This window comes from Bufo bufo, chromosome 3 (genome assembly GCF_905171765.1).
Source record: "Bufo bufo chromosome 3, aBufBuf1.1, whole genome shotgun sequence".
Taxonomy (NCBI): Eukaryota; Metazoa; Chordata; class Amphibia; order Anura; family Bufonidae; genus Bufo; species Bufo bufo.
In genome coordinates this window covers 427531670-427554190 of record NC_053391.1, presented here as the reverse complement: position 1 = coordinate 427554190, position 22521 = coordinate 427531670, and the positions used below count along the sequence as shown (strand labels likewise).

Here is a 22521-nt window from a genome sequence, read left to right as displayed (position 1 = left end):
TGGCGCATTCTCAAACAGCTGCTTGGCAGGAGTCCCGCATGTCGGACCTCCACCAATCAGATACTGATGACCTATCCAGAGGATAGGTCATCAGTATAAAAATCTTGGAAAACCCCTTTAATTTCAACAGCCTAATATGATGTCATATTAAAACAAAATGCTTTACTCAGAATGGGTTGTACCTTTGGAAGTCTGCTTTTAAAAAAAACCCATAAATTATTGAGCCTCAATCCCCAGGCATAAACTCAACAAGCAAATATATTTGTAAAGCGCTGCGGAATATGGTGGAGCTATATTAATAAATATTATATTATTATTATAACTGTTATAGCAGCAATGAATTGGTAAGGAGACCGGAAAACACTTTAAAAATGCTATAACGAAAAGAACAATATAAATAATTTAACACTGGTATGTTATGAACAAAATAAATCTTACTGGTTGTTATATTCATCTGTGAATAACAGGTCGGCCAAACAAGAGACTGGAGTCGGGGATTTGAATGCTATTTTGCAAACAATTTTTTCATCCAAATGACTAGAGCCTGAAATAGTCTGTCCATTGGGAAAATATACAGAAAACACCTTTTTTCTTTCACTGTTCTCAAGTTCCACCTCTGGAATTTCCACTTTTAATATGGATGACCTACAGAGAGATAGATCATTTTGGTTAAACACGCAGGGAGGCATGAGTACAAAAGAGCAATTACATAGAAACGCAGTCCTTCTCCGACTCTCTTATGTGACAGACCACTCATTCTTCAGCTCTGTTATATATAAAACCACTAATTTTCTGACTCTCCTGTATGACAAATCACCTTTTTCAGTTATTTAACTGTATGTAACAGATGACAAACTCCTTCCCTTCTATGATATATACTAAACCACTCCTTCACAGCTCTCCTGGATGCCAGACACCTTAAGAGCCAACTCCCAATAACAGGTAATTTTTTTCTGTGAAAAACATCTTCTTTCCCAGATGTGTTATGTGGCAAAACAATCAAAGTTCTCATATGTATCAACCTGTTCATTCTCCTGCTTTTGAATACTCCAGATCACTTATTCCCTAGTCTTCATATATGTCGGACCACTTTAGGGCTCTTTCACACCTGCGTTATTGTCTTCCGGCATAGAGTTCCGTCGTCGGGACTCTATGCCGGAAGAATCCTGATCAGGATTATCCTAATGCATTCTGAATGGAGAGAAATCCGTTCAGGATGCATCAGGATGTCTTCAGTTCCGGAACGGAACGTTTTTTGGCCGGAGAAAATACCGCAGCATGCTGCGCTTTTTGCTCCGGCCAAAAATCCGGAACACTTGCCGCAAGGCCGGATCCGGAATTAATGCCCATTGAAAGACATTGATCCGGATCCGGCCTTAAGCTAAACGTCGTTTTGGCGCATTGCCGCATCCGACATTTAGCTTTTTCAGAGTGGTTACCATGGCTGCCGGGACGCTAAAGTCCTGGCAGCCATGGTAAAGTGTAGTGGGGAGCGGGGAGCAGTGTACTTACCGTCCGTGCGGCTCCCCGGGCGCTCCAGAGTGACGTCAGGGTGCCCCAAGCTCATGGATCATGTGATCACATGGATCACGTCATCCATGCGCATGGGGCGCTCTGACGTCATTCTGGAGCGCCCGGGGAGCCGCACGGACTGTAAGTATACTGCTCCCCCGCTCCCCGCTACTACTTTGGCAACCAGGACTTTGTGCCATAGTAACACTGGGTGCCATAGTAACACTGAACGCATTTGGAAGACGGTTCCGTCTTCAAATGCTTTCAGTACACTTGCGTTTTTCCGGATCCGGAGTGTAATTCCGGCAAGTGGAGTACACGCCGGATCCGGACAACGCAAGTGTGAAAGAGGCCTTAGCCCCAAAAACCTTCCAAGCTCAGCTGTCAAATTTCCTGCCAATTAACCAATGCCTTCAATAACTATTTCATTTTAGGGCTCAAATGAAGGAGAAGGCAATGTTTTCTCAAAAGTGCATCCAAAGAGGTATTTCCCAGAGAAGAACATCTTGCTAGTGCCACCTATTGGAAGGGGCACCGTATCAGTCAATGTTTGACTTTTTAACAAGACTTCTCATTTTCCAAGGTACATATGAGTCCATGTTATGTATAGAATATATAACAACCAGCCATATTATTTAAACCGCCTGCCTTATATTATCTACTACTTATCTACGTAGCGCCATATATGGTAAACTACAATGCACTGTGTGTTCTGGATCTTAACCGGCATACATTTTTTAAGCAATTTGTAGCTCATCTGTGGGCACAGACTACATGTGCTAGTTGTCGTTCTCTATGCACTAGTCTTTGTTTTCGTTGAGGCTTGAGTGCCCATGACTAGAGATGAGGGAATTGCATAAAACTTTGTTTCAATACTGTACGGAGGGAGCGCTTTATACAGCATTAGAATGTATTGGCTCTGTATTGGCTCTGATGAGCCGAAGTTATTACTTCATGAAGTCTCGCGGGACCTCGCATGATAACTTCATAAATCAATTTCTACTGTAAAAAAAACATTTCCCGAACTCGGAAGTGGTACCTTGGAACCAAACCCGAGTTTGGGAAATGTTTTTTACAGTAGAAATTGATTTATGAAGCTATTATGCGAAGTCTTGTGAGAGTTCGCAAAGTAATAACTTCGGCTCATCAGAGCCAATACATTCTAATACTGTACGGAGTGCTCGCTCCGTACAATATTGAAACAAAGTTTTATGCCTATCGAATTTATCCCTACCCATGACTCCTTTGTCAGTTCACAAGCTGTCCCAACTTGTGGTAAGTACTAATCACTGTATACTGGGAACAGTTTGGAGATGCTTTGACCCAGTCATGTAGACATCACAATATGTCTGTTGTCAAAGTCTCTCAGATGCTTTATGTTTGGCCATTTTTCCTGCATCGAACACATTAAAGGGGGTTATCCAAACCTGAAAAACCCACCCACAATGCCCCTCATACAGAGAATACTTACCGGGTCCCAATGCCTGTCTTCTTCCGGATCCCTCCAGTGCTGTCTCTGTATCTCCCCAAAGTGCAGATCACAACATCCGTCGACAACCATGGAGTGACGGCTGTGGAGGGATCCGGAAGGACACAGGCATTGGGACTAGGTAAGTATTCTTTGTATGATGGGCCCAGTCATTGTGGGTGGGTTTTTCAGGTTTGGATAACCCATATAACTTTAAGAACTGACGGTTCACTTGCTGACAATACATACATCCCATCCCTTGTAACACAATAGCCAATGTTATTCACTTCCCAGGTCATTGGTTTTAATGCTATGGTGGATCAGTGCAATAATACAGGTGATTTTGTTAAAACATACCTGTTATAGTTAGCTGGCATGACATCAACCACTGCTTCGACTTCTGTGTCCAAAGGCACAGGAGTTAGTATAACAAGTGGAGGGTCAAAGGTTATAACTGGTTTTTTGGAGCTACCAAATAGATGGAGAGGTATAAAAAGAGTATCTGGGTTGTCATTTAAGATTACTGGAATTTCAGCGGTGTAATTTCCTGGTTTATCTGTAGAAGAAAGGAAATATCAGTCAATAAAAACCTACAGTCTTGTATACATATACAGGGAAGAGGACCGGAGCTACTCAGAGAACAGCAGGAGAGAAACAGGTTAAGGCTACATTAACACGGTCGTGGTGATGCCGTGCCATATTGCTGACTGCAAACCGTGGGTCGACAAAGTATGGGCACCGGCCATGTGAACTCCACATCGCAATGGGTCCGTGATCTGCAAGATACGGCGAAAGATAGGACATGTCCTATGTTTTGCAGCGCGTAGGCACGGACCTGGAAGACCCGGAAGGGCTTCCATGCGTTTCTGGGTCTGTGCGCCAAGCACCGCAAATGATAAGACATGTCCTGTCTTTTGTTGTATCTTGTGGATAGTGGATCCTTTGAAGGCAATGGGTCCACACCGCGATGCGAAGCTCACATGGCCGGTGCCCATGTTTTGCGGACCCGTGGTTTGCAGTCTGCAACAAGGGCACAGCAAAATCACAGTTTTGTGATTATAGCCTCATAAATGATGATTTTTTTTATTTTATGGCATTTAGGGGTATGGGGTATATTTTTAGTTAAAGGGGTTCTGTATGAATGGAATAATAATGTCTTTTAGCAACCCACCCTGGAACACAAGGGCAGGTTGCCCCACTTCTATAGTTGCTTAGCAAAGTGAGGGGGGCAGGGTATCACTACACTGACCTTTAGTGCCGCCTCTTGGTTCACTTCACATTGCTGAGGTGTGCTGTCAGGCTGCCCAGTCTGACAGTAAGTCTTATATATGAATGCTCCATTACTACCTATTGTTAAGCGTTAAATAGTAATGAAGGAAATCTCAGCAGTGTAAAGTGAGCACAGCGCCAGCGCTGAAACTCAGTGTGGCGAGGCCGCACCCTTCTCCTTAAGTAGCTAGAGAAGTGGAGGCAACCCATCCTAGTCATCGACTCACAGAAGTAAGGACAATCTACCATCACAACATAATAGCTGATACTAGCAGAAGAACCCGGCTTTGTACGGGTATATTTCATATATTTCATTTAATATTTGTGTATGTCATTAAAAGATATCAACAGTATCCCCCTTAAAAGTGACCTCTACAGCACCCCGCCCCTTAACAATCCATAGCGGACCGTCCACTTAACTGTGACCTTCACAGTTCCCTGTCCCCTTAACAGAGACCTCCACAGTATCCACCCCCTTATCAGTGACCTCCACACCAGCCCGCCCAGGGCCGGCGCCACCTGTAAGGCGACCTAGGCAGCCGCCTAGGGCGCAATTTAGCAGGGGGCGCCGCCGCCGGAACTGTGCGGTTTAAAAAAAAACTTTGGTTAAGTGGCCGGCGGCGCCCCTCATGCTGCGCCGCCGCTCTAGTAAGCAGAGCCGGCGCTTCCATAGAGTCCTTAGGGGCCCCCCTGCGCCGGCCAACAACTAACTATAGGCAGGACACGTGTCAAAAGGAGATGAGCGTTTCCATTGTGTAAGCGCTCATCTCCAGTCATCTGTATCACCATCCTCAGGACAGCGATACAGATGGCTGTGCAGCAGAGAAGGGGAGGGAGAGGTGTGTCCCATCCCCTTCCTCTGATAGGCTGCAGGCACTAGGCTGGCAGCCTATCAGAGGCCGGAGCAGGCGGCGCGATGACGTCATCGCGCCGCCTGAGCACTAAGCGGTACAGCGTGGGACACAGGCCGGAAGAGGCCTGCATCGCATCGCTGACATGGAGGTAAGTATAAGTGTTTTTTTTGGTTGTTGTTGTCAATACTGGTGGCTACTGGGCTGGCAAATGATGGGGGGCTCTGGCTACTGGCACATGATCGGGGGGGGCTATGGCTACTGGGACATTATAGGGATAGGGGGGGCCCTATGGCTACTGGCACATGATAGGGGGGGCCAATGGCTACTGGCACATGATGGGGGGCTCAGGCTACTGGCACATGATAGGGGGGGCTCTGGCTACTGGCACATGATATAGGGGGGGCTCTGGCTACTGGCACATGATATAGGGGGGGCTCTGGCTACTGGCACATGATATAGGGGGGCTCTGGCTACTGGCACATGATATAGGGGGGGCTCTGGCTACTGGCACATGATATGGGGGGGCTCTTGTTACTGACACATTATGGTCGGGGTGCTCTTATTACTGGCACATGATATAGGGGGGCTCTGGCTACTGGCACATGATATAGGGGGGCTCTGGCTACTGGCACATGATATAGGGGGGCTCTGGCTACTGGCACATGATATAGGGGGGCTCTGGCTACTGGCACATGATATAGGGGGGCTCTGGCTACTGGCACATGATATAGGGGGGCTCTGGCTACTGGCACATGATGTAGGGAGGCTCTGGCTACTGGCACATGATATAGGGGGGCTATGGCTACTGGCACATGATATAGGGGGGCTCTGGCTACTGGCACATGATAGGGGGGTCCTCTGGCTACTGGCACATGATATAGGGGGGCTCTTGTTACTGACACATGATGGTGGGGGGGCTCATATTACTGGCACATGATTGGGGGGCATCTATGAGGGCACAATTTACTGGCACATTATTGGGGGACATCTATGGGGGCACTTAGTACTGGCACATTGGGGGCACTTCTTACTGTCACATTATTGGTGGGCACTATAGGGGCATCTACTGAGGCCACAAAGAACAGCTATTTTATATGGGGGTTCTGTATAGGGGTATTTTATACTGGGACACATTATGGTGGGTACTATGGGGAAGGTGGGAGAGGAGTACTATGGGGTCATCTACGGGGGGCACTGAGAAGGGGTATTATACCTACAAATTATGGGGGACACTGAGGGCATCTACTGGGGTACTATATATGGGGCATTTTATACTGGTACATTATGGGGGGCACTAGGAGGGAGGGGGGAGAGGAGCACTATGGGGGCATTTACTGGGGGCACTATATAGGGGTATTTTATACTGACACATTATGGGGGCACTATGGGAACATTAGCTCAACTGGGGGCATTACAAGGGGGTATTTTTTGCACATTATAAGGAGAATTCTTTCTACTGGGGGGGCATTATGGTGGGCTTTATTACTCCCCCATGGTATGACCCCCTAGTAACAGCACCAGCCTCTCCCTGCTCTGCTATCCCTCTGCCCATTCTCCAAATCCTTATTATGAAATCTTTCTCGTTAGGAGAAAACACATCAGCTCCGCCGAGCCCCCGGCCAAAGTGTTGAAGTGGTGTTTGAGATCCCCAAGGGCCAAGCCAAGTAACTGTAAGTTTTCATATGAAATATGTTTATGTTATACACATATAGCCTACACTGTGCCCCACAATATACAGTTTCTTCTGTAAAAGTCATCAAGTGTCATGGGGGGGATGGGGGGCCTTATTGTTTTTCGCCCCAGGCTTGTTTCTTTAGCTATGGCTTAAGTTATGGTAGTTATTCTCCACCATTCTTAATAGGGGGCTTTATTGCAACATATAACTCTCTTTTAATTTAAATGCTGAGAAAGGGGTGGAACATATGTGATGTCATGATATAGGCAGATCATCTGATAAGGAGGGGCGGCAATTTTTATCTCGCCTAGGGCGGCAAAAATCCTTGCACCGGCCCTGAGCCCGCCCCTTCATTAGTGACCTCCACAGTACCCCATTTCCTTAACAGTGATTTCCACAACACCCCGTCCCCTTAACAGTGGCCTCTACAGCAATCTGCCCCTTAACACTGACATCCATAGCGGACCGTCCCCTTAACTGTGACCTCCACAGCAGCCTGCCCATAGGGTGGACAGAGGTCCGGTTTTAAGCCGGACAGTCCGGCTTTCAGGCACAGGGCCTGGACGGACACAAGGATGTTCTTTTCAACAGCTCACTGTCAGACAGCAGCACTGTGCTGTCTGAGTATGAGTTGCAAGGAGAAATTCACCCTCTCTCGATCCCCTGCAGCTGATATAAGTAAATTTTTACCTTTATTTTTTCAATCCCCGTCGGCTGCGGAGTGGGAGGGGGCATGGCTTAGTGGGACCTGGGGGCGGGGTTTTTAAGTCCGTTTTTTGAGGGTGGCCTTAATGGCCACCATACCTGCCCCTGAACTGTGACCTCCACAGCACTCCGCTCCCTTAACAATGTCATCCACAGTGCCCTGCCTCTTTAAAGCTGACCTTGAGCAGTGAAGAAAAATGGCTGGGTTGTTATGGAAACCTGGTAAAAAAACTGTGTGTATGTGGAGACTAAGAGCCTGCGAGCTTCTATTGGCTGATACGGGTCATGTGAACAGGCTTCTGTTAGCTAATGCATTTTTGGGGAATATCTCATGCAGGGATGTCCTTTTGAACAGCTCACTCTCAGACAGCAGTACTGTCCTATCTGAGCGTGAGCTGCAGGGAGAAAGTCACTGTCCCTCCCACCCCTGCAGCTGACAGAAGTTGATTTTTAACTTAATTTTTTTCAAACCCTGACAGCTGCGGAGTGGGAGGTGTGTGGCCTAACTGGATCAGGGGCGTGGCTTAGCGGGCCTGTGCGGGCTTTTTAAGTCCATCTGTTAAGGGTGGCCTGAATGGCCACCCTAGCTGCCCCCTGAACTGTCACCTCCACAGCACTCCCTTAACATACATACACTGAACAAAAATATAAACGCAACGGTTTTGGTCCCATTTTGCATGAGCTGAACTCAAAGATCTGAAACATTTTCTACATACACAAAAGACCCATTACTCTCAAATATTGTTCACAAATCTGTCTAAATCTGTGTTAATGAGCACTTCTCCTTTGCCGAGATAATCCATCCCACCTCACAGGTGTGGCATATCAAGGTACTGATTAGACAGCATGAATATTGCACAGGTGTGCCTTAGACTGCCCACAATAAAAGACCACTCTGAAATGTGCAGTTTAATCACACAGCACAATGCCACAGATGTCGCAACATTTGAGGGAGCGTGCAATTGGCATAATGACTGCAGGAATGTCTACCAGAGCTGTTGCCCGAGCAATGAATGTTCATTTCTCTACTATAAGCCGTCTCCAAAGGCGTTTCAGAGAATTTGGCAGTACATCCAACCGGCCTCACAACTGCAGACCACGTGTAACCACATTAGCCCAGGACCTCCACATCCAGGATGTTCACCTCTATGATCGTCTGAGACCAGCCACCCGGACAGCTGCAGCAACAATCGGTTTGCATAACCAAAGAATTTCTACACAAACAGTCAGAAATCGTCTCAGGCTCATCTGCATGCCCGTCGTCCTCATCGGGGTCTGGACCTGACTGCAGTTCGTTGTCGTAACCGACTTGAGTGGGCAAATGCTCACATTCGATGGCATCTGGCAGGTTGGAGAGGCGTTCTGTTCACGGATGAGTCCTGGTTTTCACTGTTCAGGGCAGATGGCAGACAGCGCGTGCGGTTTGCTGACGTCAACGTTGTGGATCGAGTGGCCCATGGTGGCGGTGGAGTTATGGTATGGGCAGGCGTATGTTATGGACAACGAACACAGGTGCATTTTATTGATGGCATTTTGAATGCACAGAGATACCGTAAAGAGATCCTGAGGCCCATTGATGTGCCATTCACCCACGACCATCTCCTCATGTTGCAGTATGATAATACCTGGCCCCATATTACAAGGATCTGTACACAATTCCTGGAAGCTGAAAACATCCCAGTTCTTGCATGGCCAGCATACTCATTGGACATGTTACCCATTGAGCATGTTAGGGATGCTCTGGATCGGCGTATATGACAGCGTGCTCCAGTTCCTGACAATATTCTGCAACTTCGCACAGCTATTAAAGAGGAGAGGACCAACATTCCACAGGCCACAATCAACAACCTGATCAACTCTATGCGACGGAGATGTGTTGCACTGTGTGAAGAAAATGGTGGCCACACTAGATACTGACTGGTTTTCTGACCCCCCCCCCCCTTCCCCACCAGTAAGGCAAAATTGTGCACATTTCAGAGTGTCCTTTTATTGTGAGCAGTCTAAGGTACACCTGTGCAATATTCATGCTGTCTAATCAGCACCTTGATATGCCACACCTGTGAGGTGGGATAGATTATCTTGGAAAAAGAGAAGTGCTCACTAACACAGATTTAGACAGATTTGTGAACAATATTTGAGAGTAATGGGTCTTTTGTGTATGTAGAAAATGTTTCAGATCTTTGAGTGTTGCCTTTATATTTTTGTTCAGTGTACATACATACGTCCTTCTTTTTATATATATATATATATATATATATATATATATATATATATATATATATAAAAGAAAAGTCAGGGTTACACTATTAATAGATGTAATTTTGGATAGTCATGTTCTTAGATCAAAATATACGCTGGTTGGTAATATTAAATTCTATCAAGCTGCGAATGATGACCATATTTAGTAACCTTTTAATGTCCTTTGCATACTTTTTTATTTTCAGTGATTACTGTCATATCGTGCTGTAGTACTGTTGTTCACAGCCTTTTTATGCAGAACAGTTGCAAATATGCTGAGGATGCCCCACATTGGCAACTGTTTGGACCTGGACTACATTGTTATAATACACCATTTTTAATGCAATTTTATACTATATAAGTTGGTTTAATTATATTAATTATATGATTGTAATGAATACATTTGATTTAACAAATGTTATTTTTATTATTAGTCTGAAATCCCAGACATATTTATTGTAATTGTACAGTCACTTTTTTTTTTTTTTTCCCTTTTATGTTCTAGGACAGGTTGCTGGAGGCCATTATAAGCTAATTTCTCAAAAATTTGATTCGGCCGGTTCGATGAAGCTTTCTAAAAGATTTGATTTAATCTGAATTTATTTGCAGCAAATCGTGTTAAAAAACAGCTATTTCCAGGTATAAAGAACCGTACAGAGGCCCAAGATCATCCTACTGTAGCGTGAAAGAGCGCACTCCTTTTACACCGTTGTCAGCTGATTCCGCATAGATGTCTACAGAACTTGTTCTATTAAACGCTTATACAAGTAGAGCCCCCCTGACAGAGTGGAGAGGTCTCTGATTATTTTGCCCTTCCCCTGATCTGTCAGAACAATAACCCCCAAAAAAACAGATCTTGTCTGTTGAGCATCCGCCTCCACTCGGTCAACATTTGGTCAATAATCCATCAGTATTGCTAAAGTCAAATAAAAAAACAGGAGTGGATCCAAAACAGAGGCGACATGTGAATGGAATATTTGCATGTCTTCTGTGTTTTGTACCCACTCCTGATTTTGGCTACCAAATCATAAGCCAATTCTGATGGGACGATACAGGCATTACAGCTGCTAAACAGACAGGATCCGGTGTGCGTCTCATTTTTCCTTCCTTCTGACAGATAAGAAGAAGGGTCAAACAAATGATGATGTCAACCAGGCCAAAAAAGGAAAATAGTGGCCCAGTTATGGAGTGGGGAGGGTGGGAGAACAGCTTGATAAGTCCACAGAGTGGCCCAATGACCTAGTGTTGAGGTAGCAGCTGCATGAGGAGATCACAGAGTGGCCCAGTGACATAGTGGGATGGTGGCAGCAGCAGCATGAGGAGACCACAGAGTGTCCCATTTGCATAGTTTTCAGGTGGCAGCAGCATGAGGAGGTCACAGACTGTCAAGGTGACTTAGTGTGGAGGTGGCAGCAGTAGCAGCATGAGGAGGCCACAGAGTGGCCCAGTGACATAGTGTTGAGTTAGCAGCAGCATGAGGGAGGAGGCCACAGAGTGGCCCAGAGACATAGTGTCGAGTTAGCAGCAGCATGAGTAAGCCACAGAGTGGCCCAGCAACATAGTGTTGAGATAGCAGCAGCATGAGGAGGTCACAGAGTGGCAAGCTGACATAGTGTGGAGGTGGCAGCAGCAGTAGCAGCATGAGGAAGCCACAGAGTGGCCCAGTGACATAGTGTTGTTAGCAGCATCATGAGGAGGCCACAGAGTGGCAAGGTGACATAGTGTGGAGGTGGCAGCAGCAGGAGGAGGCCACAGAGTGGCCCAGAGACAGAGTTGTGAGTTGGCAGCAGCATGAAGAGACCACAGAGTGGCAATGTGACATAGTGTGGACGTGGCAGCAGCATGAGGTGGCCACAGAGTAGCACAATGACAGAGTTGTGAGTTGGCAGCAGCATGAGGAAACCACAGAGTGGCGAGGTGACAGTGTGGAGGTGGCATCAGCATGAGGAGACCACAGAGTGCCACAATAAAAGAGTGTGGAGGTGGCATTAGCAGCATGAGGAGGCCACAGACTGGCAAGGTGACATAGTATGGAGGTGGCAGCAGCAGCATGGCACAATGACAGAGCGTTGAGGTGGCAGCAGCAGCATGAGGAGACCACAGAGTGGCCCAGAGACAGAGTTGTGAGTTGGCAGCAGTAGGAGGAGGCCACAAAGTGGCACAATGACAAAGTGTGGAGGTGGCAGCAGCAGCAGCATGAGGAGACCACAAAGTGGCACAATGACAGAGTGTTGAGGTAGCAGCAGCATGAGGACATCACAGAGTGGCCCAGTGATATAGTGGGGAGGTGGCAGCAGCAGCATGAGGAGACCACAGAGTGGCCCATTTACATAGTGTTGAGGTAGCAGCAGCATTAGGAAGCCACAGAGTGGCCCAGTGACATAGTGTTGAGTTAGCAGCAGCATGAGGAGGCCACAGACTGGCAAGGTGACATAGTTTGGAGGTGGCCATTAATATACTCCAAAAAGGCGTTAGAACATATAACTGCACCGTTGAACGGCAAATAAGCCCTTTTTGTTTTCCACTTATACACGCCAAAAATGGCTGTAATTTTCTCACTTTACCACACAACGGGTAATAAGCCCCTTTTTTTCCACTAATATACCCCAAAAAAGGCTTTAATATAACTGCACCGATGAACGGCAAATACGCCCTTATTTTTTTCTATTTATACACTCCAAAAAAGGCTTTAGAACATGTAACTGCACTGCTGAACGGCAAATAAGCCCTTATTTTTATCCAATTATACACGCCAAAAAAGGCTTTAGAACATATAACTACACCGCTGAACGGCAAATAATCCTTTTTTTTCCACTAATACATGCCAAAAAAGGCTGTCATTTTCTCACTTCGCCACACAACAGCTAATAAGCCCTTTTTTTTGCACTAATACACCCCCAAAAAGGCTTTAGAACATATAACTGCAACACTGAACGGCTAATAAGCCCTTTTTTCCACTAATACACCCCAAAATAGGCTTTAGAACATATAACTGCACCACTAAGCAGCAAATAAGCCCTTATTTTTTTCCACTAATACACCCCAAAAAAGGCTTTAGAACATACAGTATAACTGCACCGCTGAATGGCAAATAAGCCCTTATTTTTCTCTACTTATACACTCCAAAAAAGGCTTTAAAACATATAACTGCACCGCACAAGGGCTAATAAGATGTAGAAATATTTCCTAGTAATACACCCTGTTAATGGCTGTATTAAACAGCACTTGCACCTTAATAAAGATAACGGTTTGCTGCAAACCTAAAAGCAGCAGTATAATGGCAATTTGGATCCCCAGTCAGTGCAGAAAGGTGTAATAGTATTGCTCCTATTACCCAGGCTGTACACTCCCCTATTGGACCCTGTTCTCATTTTATAGTGTGGAATAATTCCTCCCTATCCTTTCCCTACACTTCTAATGATCTTTCCTTGAACTTCTATTCAGCAAAATAAAAGTTTTCAAGTCTATCCTAGCACTGTCCCTAGCGCCTGCTGACATCTCTCCCTGCACTAAGTACACTGGAAAATGGATGAATCCAAGATGGCTGAGGCTATTTATAGGGCTGTGACATCACAGGGCTGGTTGCTGATTGGCTGCATGCATGATGGATGCCTCCTGTATATGACATGTGGGTGATCCCTCATTCCCAGAGTTCTTTGCTCCATGTCCTAACATCTGCAGCAGCCATTTTAGAAAAAAATAAGATTCGTTACCATAAAGCTTCAGGAAATTCGGATTTTGTGCAAATAAATTTTTTCTTGAAATACGGATTGAATTCAACTTCGTCAACTTTGATTCTCTCATCCATAATTATTAAATTTCATGGAAAACCCTTTTAAGGCTAAGGGCCAAACCTAGACAGGTAATTTATTATTTGTACCTCTACATGCTGGGATTTAGTAGCCTATTACAAAATGTCTTGGTGTATCCCTAGCCTGAAACATCAATTCTCCTCCATACTTACCAGGGCAAAAATAAACATTAATCCGATTTGTTTCTCCTGGATCAAGTGCACCTGACCGCTTACTGAACTTGAAGATTCCATTTTTCAGAGTTTCCAAAGTTTGATCAAGATTGAACCTCCATGACACTCGTTTCTTTGAAATGTTGCTTAGCTCAAATACCTAGAAAATGGAGCATAAAGAGCTTGAACGTAAGAAACCTAAGGGTCTTTAGTGTAAGATTCCACATTCAGGTTTTTTCATGTAGTTCATGAAGTCAAAGTCAGGAGCAGATTCAACAAGAAAAGAAAACTTTTATGAAACTTTACACGCCAGTATTTTGGCCTCAAAATGTAGTAAGTGATGTTGCACCATGAAACATTTTGACTTTAACACCACTTTTGGTTTTGGAGTACAAAAATGGTAGATTTATGATTTGCAACTTTTGAAAAAAGTCACTCCAGGAGGGGTAGTAGAGTAGAAATCTGGAGTAGCTTTTCTAGAGAACAGTGTGGTTGAAAGATGTGCCAAATAGATGAATGTGGCAAAACGTGCTCCAAGCCAGACTCAAGCAAAACTGACTTCAAATATTACGCTCAAGATATATTCCCCCTTTAGTCCCACTTTTGTGCCCTATAATTATGATCCGTTTCTGGCATTGGCTTACAAAAATGCATTAAAAAAAAACTGAACATGGGAACCCAGCCTGTTACATATATTTTATTTCTATGTACAGTATATATTGATATATTACATTAAATCTATCTTTGACACTCAACATTTTGAATGTATTAAATAGATAATCCCAATTACATCATACAAATATATCACAGCTCTTCAATGTTGGCCTTTATATTAGTGGAAGAACTGTCTCTCTTATAGTACATGTATTTATGACTTGAGAATAAGAAATCAACAAGGTGACTACAAACCAGCATCAGTTTAACACCGTATCTTTCAATGGTGTAACCTACACATGGGAGAGTCATTCAGGATTCAGCATCCTCAGTCAGCTACCAAAAAGACAGAATACCTGGTTCTGATAATGAAAGTCGGTAGTATAACCAAGGCCTAAAACAATGCCTTCAGAGCAGAACTCTTTGAGGTAGTAAGTGGATTTGTCACTCAGATACGTAAGGCAGCATAGTATGGGGACAGGTCTGCTATCGCACCCTTTGGTTAAAAGAAGGGATCAAAGACTGCGTCAAACTTAGGCTACTTTCAAACTAGCGTTTTTTGCTGGATCCGGCACGGTTCAGCAAAAATGTATGAATGGATCCAGTTGTATTATCTTCAACATACCAAAGACGGATCCGTCATGAACTCCACTGAAAGTCAATGGGGGACGGATCCATTTTCTATTGTATCAGATTGTATCAGAGAAAACAGATCCGTCCCCATTGACTTGCATTGTGGGTCATGACGGATCCGTCTTGCTCCGCATCCCAGGACGGAAAGCAAACCGCAGCATGCGGTATGAGAACGGAACGGAATGCATTTTGGAGCATTCTGTTCTGATCAGTTAGGTTTTGTCCCCATTGACAATGAATGGGGACAAAACGGAAGCGTTTTTTTCCAGTATTGAGACCCTATGACGGATCTCAATACCGGAAAATATTAACGCTAATGTGAAATTAGCCTTACAGTAGTTATGTGTCTGCTGTGTTCATGAGAGAGCTTCCCCCACCTCTTGCAGGTGATTGATGGATGCCTCCTGTATATGCAGGTACACAGCAGCCCGTCAATAACTGTTATGGGCACAGGTGGAAGCGATAGGAGCACTCACCTCATGAATACGGCAGATACATAACTATAAATTCACTGTATTCTTCCACCACTACATTTAACCATATGGCACTATATTTTTGAGCTATTTGGCTAAAAGGAGTCCGCACTGGCGGTGGATCTGCAGAAGTTATGAAGAGGCGCCGGCCTCTACACAACTTTGGCGGATCCACCGTCTTACATTTAGACGCCTGAAACAGGTGTAGAAAATGGTAAATGAGACGGGCCTACGCCCACTTTTTTAGACCTGGGGTGAGCTGGGAGAAAAGTCATAGAATGCAGCGCAAAGGACCTTTGTGCCGCAATCTGCATATTTCTGTTTAATAAATGACCACCTGGCCCATAAAGGGGTGTTGCTTATTTTAAAAGGGTGTGGATTCAAGGAGGAGTGTTGCTTAAATGAACCATTAAGTGGCACATTGTTTTATGTAAACTAAGCTAATAGGAAAAGTTAGACTAGACAGATTCATCATCCAGCATCGGCCACTGGGATAAATCTGGCACAGTATTAATAAATCTGCCCCAATGTTCTGGCTGCTTGATGCTACCACTAGAGGAGCATGGGAGCTAACTACATGCTGTTATAGTAAGGGGCTGTTGAACCATTTTAAGGGAATCTGCCACCATGATCTTGGACTCTTTCAAGAGTCCAGATCTCTATTTTTTATTTTCCTACTGCTGTCAGCACTCAAACATGTGCTGAAATACACAGGACTGCTGTGCTGTTCTAATATATTAGAGAGGACTTATGTGCGCATGCACAGCAGTCCTAACAATGTATTTCAGTGCAGCTCTGAGCGCTGACAACAGTGGACAGTAGAGAGTAGGAAAATAAAAATTATCATCTGGACTCCTTTTCTGCAGTACTACTCATGTAGAGGAAGACTCGGTTTATTATTTTTTGGAAGGCTTCGCATGGTGTAAGAAATTAAAATAAGTCAGACACGCCATACTGGATCACTGTTCGTCCTACTCCAACGTTTCACAGTCCCCTGCCAGTTTCTACTTCCTGGTCCCTCTTGACTGCTCAATCACCGGCTGAGATGACAGACAGCAGCGACCAGAAGTGGACCGCGAGGCATAGGAACAGGAGTGGTAGGAGATTTAGGCTACTTCCACACTAGCGTCGGGGCTCCGCTTGTGAGTTCCGTTTGAAGGGGCTCACAAGCGGCCCCGAACGCATCCGTCCAGCCCTAATGCATTCTGAGTGGACGCGGATCCGCTCAGAATGCATCAGTCTGGCAGCGTTCAGCCTCCGCTCCGCTCAGCAGGCGGACACCCGAAAGCTGCTTGCAGCGTTCGGGTGTCCGCCTGGCCGTGCGGAGGCAAACTGATCCGTCCAGACTTACAATGTAAGTCAATGGGGACGGATCCGTTTGAAGTTGACACAATATGGCTCAATTTTCAAACGGATCCGTCCCCCATTAACTTTCAATGTAAAGTCTGGACGGATCCGTCTGAACAACTTTCAGACTTAGAATTTTTTCTAAACTATAATGCAGACGGATCCGTTCTGAACGGATCCAAACGTCTGCATTATAGGAGCGGATCCGTCTGTGCAGATACCAGATGGATCCTCTCTGAACGCTAGTGTGAAAGTAGCCTTATAAGGTGAGTTTGACTTATTGCATTATTTAACGTCATTTTGAAGCTTTTCTTTTAAAGAAAAAATGTATTTGGTCAAACAACCCCTTTAAACTCAGCGATAATCTAGTAGCTTCCTATAGTGCAACTACAGACAGCCAGAATATCTCTGATCGATCTAATTGCTATAACGATATATTAGGAAATCAACTAGTGGTGATTGAAGGTGCAATTGTAGATAAAGGCCAATATATCTGCGCCTTGTGATTAGCATATGAATAGGACTTAATACAACTTTTGGGAACTTATTCATCATATCCTCTCACTTGCAGTAACCTCTAATCTACTCTTCTGAAAGAGTGTACACAGGAGTCTTACCTGAGAGGATAAAGTGTCATCTGCAATGCCAAGATCAAACACCCCAGACGGTAATTCAAATGCAATGTGATTAGTGGAGAGTCGGAGGATCTGCTGTAAAACTGGGAAAAGGCATCAGAACTGAAATAACTACAGAATTAGGAGATACATTAAGAGTTATGACCTGTTTATGTAACTACACTGCATTACGAAAAATCTAAGCTTCTAATAAAAATTTGTGTTTCTATTCCTTACTTTTTTCAAAATTTTGTCATGCTGTCTGTGAACTGAAACATTTATTCTTCTGTGAGCTAAATACGGTACATCACTAGCAGAAGATAGTTTGCTACAGCATAACTGAGCAGGAATGGCTATTTGCTCTGTTTTTGATAAATGTAAGGATTTATGCAAATGCTTTTCCCAGTCTGCCTTCAAATATACACTATTTATACCATGGTATATATTTTTATGGATGCAGTTTTACAGAAAAATTGGGGCTGTGAGACGTACAGCAGGCACATTTATCCCAAAAGGACACTATTTTGGCAATAGCTCTTTCTCATACTGTGGAGGTGATCGCTGCATGTAAATGCACTGCACCTCCACTGCTCCCCGGGATGTATAAACCTGACATTAGTGTTTTATATTAGATGGATACTTGGTATTAGGAATCTATAGCAGGGGGAAATGGAATGACTGGCTGCAGGAAGATAAACGTCTGGTTGATCACTTATCTGCAGAATAGCAGTTCCCTGCATCTAGTCTAGCCTGGTGAGGCATACCCTCAGAAAATGAATGGAGCGTCGGTTGCCTAAGTACTGTACACCCAATTCACTTCTGAGACAGCCAGGCACAGAGACAGCCAGGCAGCTGTGTATAGCCCATGGATATGCCACGAATGTCTAAGATGAGAATGCCACTTGACTATATAGGTGGGTCTGTCATGAAGACCCTATTATTTAGAAACATAGAATGTGTCGGCAGATAAGAACCATTTGGCCCATCTAGTCTGCCCAATATACTGAGTACTATGGATAGCCCCTGGCCCTATCTTATATGAAGGACGGCCTTATGCCTATCCCATGCATGCTTAAACTCCTCCACTGTATTTGCAGCTACCACTTCTGCAGGAAGGCTATTCCATGCATCCACTACTCTCTCAGTAAAGTAATACTTCCTGATATTACTTTTAAACCTTTGCCCCTCTAATTTAAAACTATGTCCTCTTGTAGCAGTTTTTCTTCTTTTAAATATTCTCTCCTCTTTTACCTTGTTGATTCCCTTTATGTATTTAAAAGTTTCTATCATATCCCCTCTGTCTCGTCTTTCTTCCAAGCTATACATGTTAAGGTCCTTTAATCTTTCCTGGTAAGTTTTATCCTGCAATCCATGTACCAGTTTAGTAGCTCTTCTCTGAACTCTCTCCAAAGTATCAATATCCTTCTGGAGATATTGCCTCCAGTACTGCGCACAATACTCCAAATGAGGTCTCACTAGTGCTCTGTAGAGCGGCATGAGCACCTCCCTCTTTCTATTGGTAATTCCTCTTGCTATACACCCAAGCATTCTGCTGGCATTTCCTGCTGCTCTGTGACATTGTCTGCCTACCTTTAAGTCTTCTGAAATAATGACCCCTAAATCCCTTTCCTCAGATACTGAGGTTAGGACTGTATCACTGATTTTATATTCTGCTCTTGGGTGTTTACGTCCCAGGTGCATTATCTTGCACTTATCAACATTAAATTTTAGTTGCCAGATTTTTGACCATTCCTCTAGTTTTCCTAAGTCCTTTTCCATTTGGTGTATCCCTCCAGGAACATCAACCCTGTTACAAATCTTTGTGTCATCAGCGAAAAGACACACCTTACCATCGAGGCCTTCTGCAATTTCACTGATAAAGATATTAAACAATATAGTTCCCAGACAACAGCTTTGGCAGAAAAGGGTGAAAAACTTTTTTTTAACCCTTTACCATTTACATTCATCAATAGCTGTTTGATTTTAGCTGGAATGCTACTATGTGTATGAAAGCGGTGTCTTATTTAAGATCACTAAGGTTTTTAAAGTACAAAAGACTGCGCTTATAGAGCGTCAGGTCACAGACACACTGCCTCTCTATGAAAGGACTTCGTACTTCAGACTTGGATGTGTGGTCAGTTGCAGTATATTAATAGATTAAAGATAAATGTATTGACATACCAGTAGCATTTACTTTACAGGCTGGAGTGATGACATTCACCAGTTGAGGCCTTGGAATAACAATATGCTTTTCGGAATGGGTGGGGGTGACAGGAGCAGAGCTGTCAGCGTCAGATAATCCACCGGTGAAGTTGATATTTACTGGAAGCTGAAAGTCATAGGCTGCCACCTGCAGCACAAAAATCTATAGTTATATACTTGCTGCTAATACATTTGCAGATTAAAAGTCATTTATAGCATACAGATGAATAAAACTGAAGAGGAAACGTGCACAGGTAACCAAGAATTCATTTAATTAATGGCAAATTCATTTATCGTGTTATAGCAGTCATGGCAAGGTCTAAGTGTGCTCAACAAATCTGCCATTAATCACATTTAACCTGCAAACTATTATGTAATCAATACAGAGTATCCGGGATTACTGATAATCAAGTTGACAAGAATTGTAGAAGCACAGCTTTAGCGCGGATGAATTACTCATTTAACTGTCTCTTCTGCGCATCTAATTGACTTTCACAATTAAAGAGGTTTTTTGGGACTTCATTGATGACCTATCAGCTCCCGTCAGCCGTCCAGGTCAGCTGCACCAGAACTATACTGCTTCGTACACTGTGTGGTGGCCATGCCTGATTACCGTGCCACTGTTCCCATTCAGTCAACTACAGCTTATATACCTGTGTGCGTGTTTCCATGGTAACAGACAACAAACCCTGTGTAGTCTGACCTTACAGCCATACTGACTTCCAGTAGCCCCCTACCTGTTGCTTAACCTAACAATCCTTGTTAGTAAGAATCAAGTGACCAATGTATAAGAAAAAAACGGGGAAATTATTATTTATTGTTCATAAAAACTATAGAGTCACAAAAAGTTGATATAATATGACAGAAAACAGGTGTGTGTCACTATGGAATAGGTACAGAATTCCTAACAGGTGGACAGGGGCCCTCATTACTTTTTCAGGACTCCTTTAACTGTTCCACTTCTTTTCTTGCTGTCATTGTGCGCCTGGGGAAACCAACCTGTAATGGGTGCCCTCACTTTAAGGCACCATAGCAGCTGCATAGTCTGCTTATGTGCTATGTATAGCCTTTACACAAATGGACTTATATTAAACTGTTCTTGAAATAATATTCCAGCGTTTAATCACTTGCCGACCGCCCATAGGATATAAACGTCCTATGGTAGGGTGGCCACTGGCTTCACCCAAGAAAGCCGGACCTCAACGACCACGCCCCCAAACTGGCAACCACGCCCACATCTGTGAAGCCACGCCCCATCACCACCGGGGAGGGGAACCCTTCAAAGTATTTCTTAACCCTTTCTGCAGTCCCCCTTCAGTGAAGGGGGGACTGCTGAGGGGTTAATAACTACTGTGAAAGGACTGCAGGTGCAGACATGTCCTCTACAAGACTGGGGATAATCTGCAGGTGATCCATTTAGATAATAATGCAGATCTGCCTCTGTGCCAGGATCTCCTACGTACAAATAACGCCGTACACATGTGCCCAAAGCATATAAAAACTGCATATGCATAGCACATAAAACTGTGTCCAAAAAAGCCATTTTTGTCACCTTACATCACAAAAAGTGCAACACCAGGTGATCAAAAAGGCGTATGTCCCACAAAATGGTAACAATAAAACCGTCACCTCATCCCGCAAAAAATTAGCCCCTACATAAGAAAATGGCTAAAAAATAAAAATAAAAAACTATAGCTCTCAGAACATGGAGACATTAAAACATAATTTTTTGTTTAAAAAATGCTATTATTTTGTGAAATAAATAAAAAAAGTATACATATTAGGTATCGCCGCATCCGTAACAACCAGTTCTATAAAAATATCACATGACCTAACCCCTCATATGAACACCGTAATAAAAATAAAATAAAAACTGTGCCAAAAAAGCTTTTTTTTGTCACCTAACATCACATAAAGTCCAACACCAAGCGATCAAAAAGGCATATGCCCCCCAAAATTGTACCAATCAAACCGTCACCTCATACCGCAAAAAATGAGACCCTAACTAAGACAATCAGTCAAAAAATAAAAAAGCTATGGCTCTCAGACTATGGAGACACTAAAACATACCGTATTTTTCGCCCTATAAGACGCACCTAGGTTTTTGAGGAGGAAAATAAGAAAAAAAAATATTGAACCAAAAGGTGTGCTTTTGGTGGGCTTTGAACTAATGGTAGCCTGTGAATGACACTATTATGGGGGTCTGTGGATGACACTATTATGGGGGTCTGTGGATGGCACTGTTATGGGGGTCTGTGGATGGTACTGTTATGGGGGTCTGTGGCTGACACTGTTATGGGGGTCTGTGGCTGACACTGTTATGGGGGCGTCTGTGGATGGCACTGTTATGGGGGCGTCTGTGGATGGCATGGCACTGCTATGGGGGGGATCTGTGGATGACAGATAAATAGCATCTTATGCTATTTGACATCCACAGATCCCCCCCATAACAGTGTCAGCCACTGTGAATGACCCCCAATACAGGGGGTGGGGGCTGGCATCTACACTAGTTTTTAAATGGCAGCGGGGGCCCAGTACAGTCATTGTATTCTACTGCACCGGGCCCCGCTCACTGTACTAATCGTATCTACTGTAACTGCAGGCAGGCAATGTTTAACTATAGATATGTTCGATCCAGCAGCCTGTACTAACTATCATAGCAGGCTGGAGGCAGGAGGCTGGGTGGGCGGGCACTGGCAGCGTAACTCACTACGTCACGTGCCTGCGCCGCCTGCTTCATTCTTAAATCAGGTGAAGTTACGCTGCCAGTGCCCGCCCGCCCGCCCAGCCTCCTGCCTCCAGCCTGCTATGATCGTAAGTACAGGCTGCTGGATCGAACATATCTATAGTTAAACATTGCCTGTCTGCAGTTACAGTAGATACGAGTAGTACAGTGAGCGGGGCCCGATGCAA

The 22521-nt window shown here is 44.3% G+C and overlaps 1 protein-coding gene across 1 annotated transcript in view; it reads right to left on the bottom strand.

The window, feature by feature from the left end:
- Positions 1-22521, bottom strand: part of CFAP47 (cilia and flagella associated protein 47) — a 572366-nt gene that overhangs the window by 446237 nt on the left and 103608 nt on the right. Inside the window, exons 23-27 of the mRNA XM_040424993.1 lie at positions 19588-19756; positions 17410-17510; positions 13686-13845; positions 3338-3536; positions 439-645 (exon numbers count right to left, since the gene is read on the bottom strand). Of these exons, the coding sequence (XP_040280927.1) occupies positions 439-645; positions 3338-3536; positions 13686-13845; positions 17410-17510; positions 19588-19756 (836 nt within the window). The remainder of the gene's footprint in view (positions 1-438; positions 646-3337; positions 3537-13685; positions 13846-17409; positions 17511-19587; positions 19757-22521) is intronic.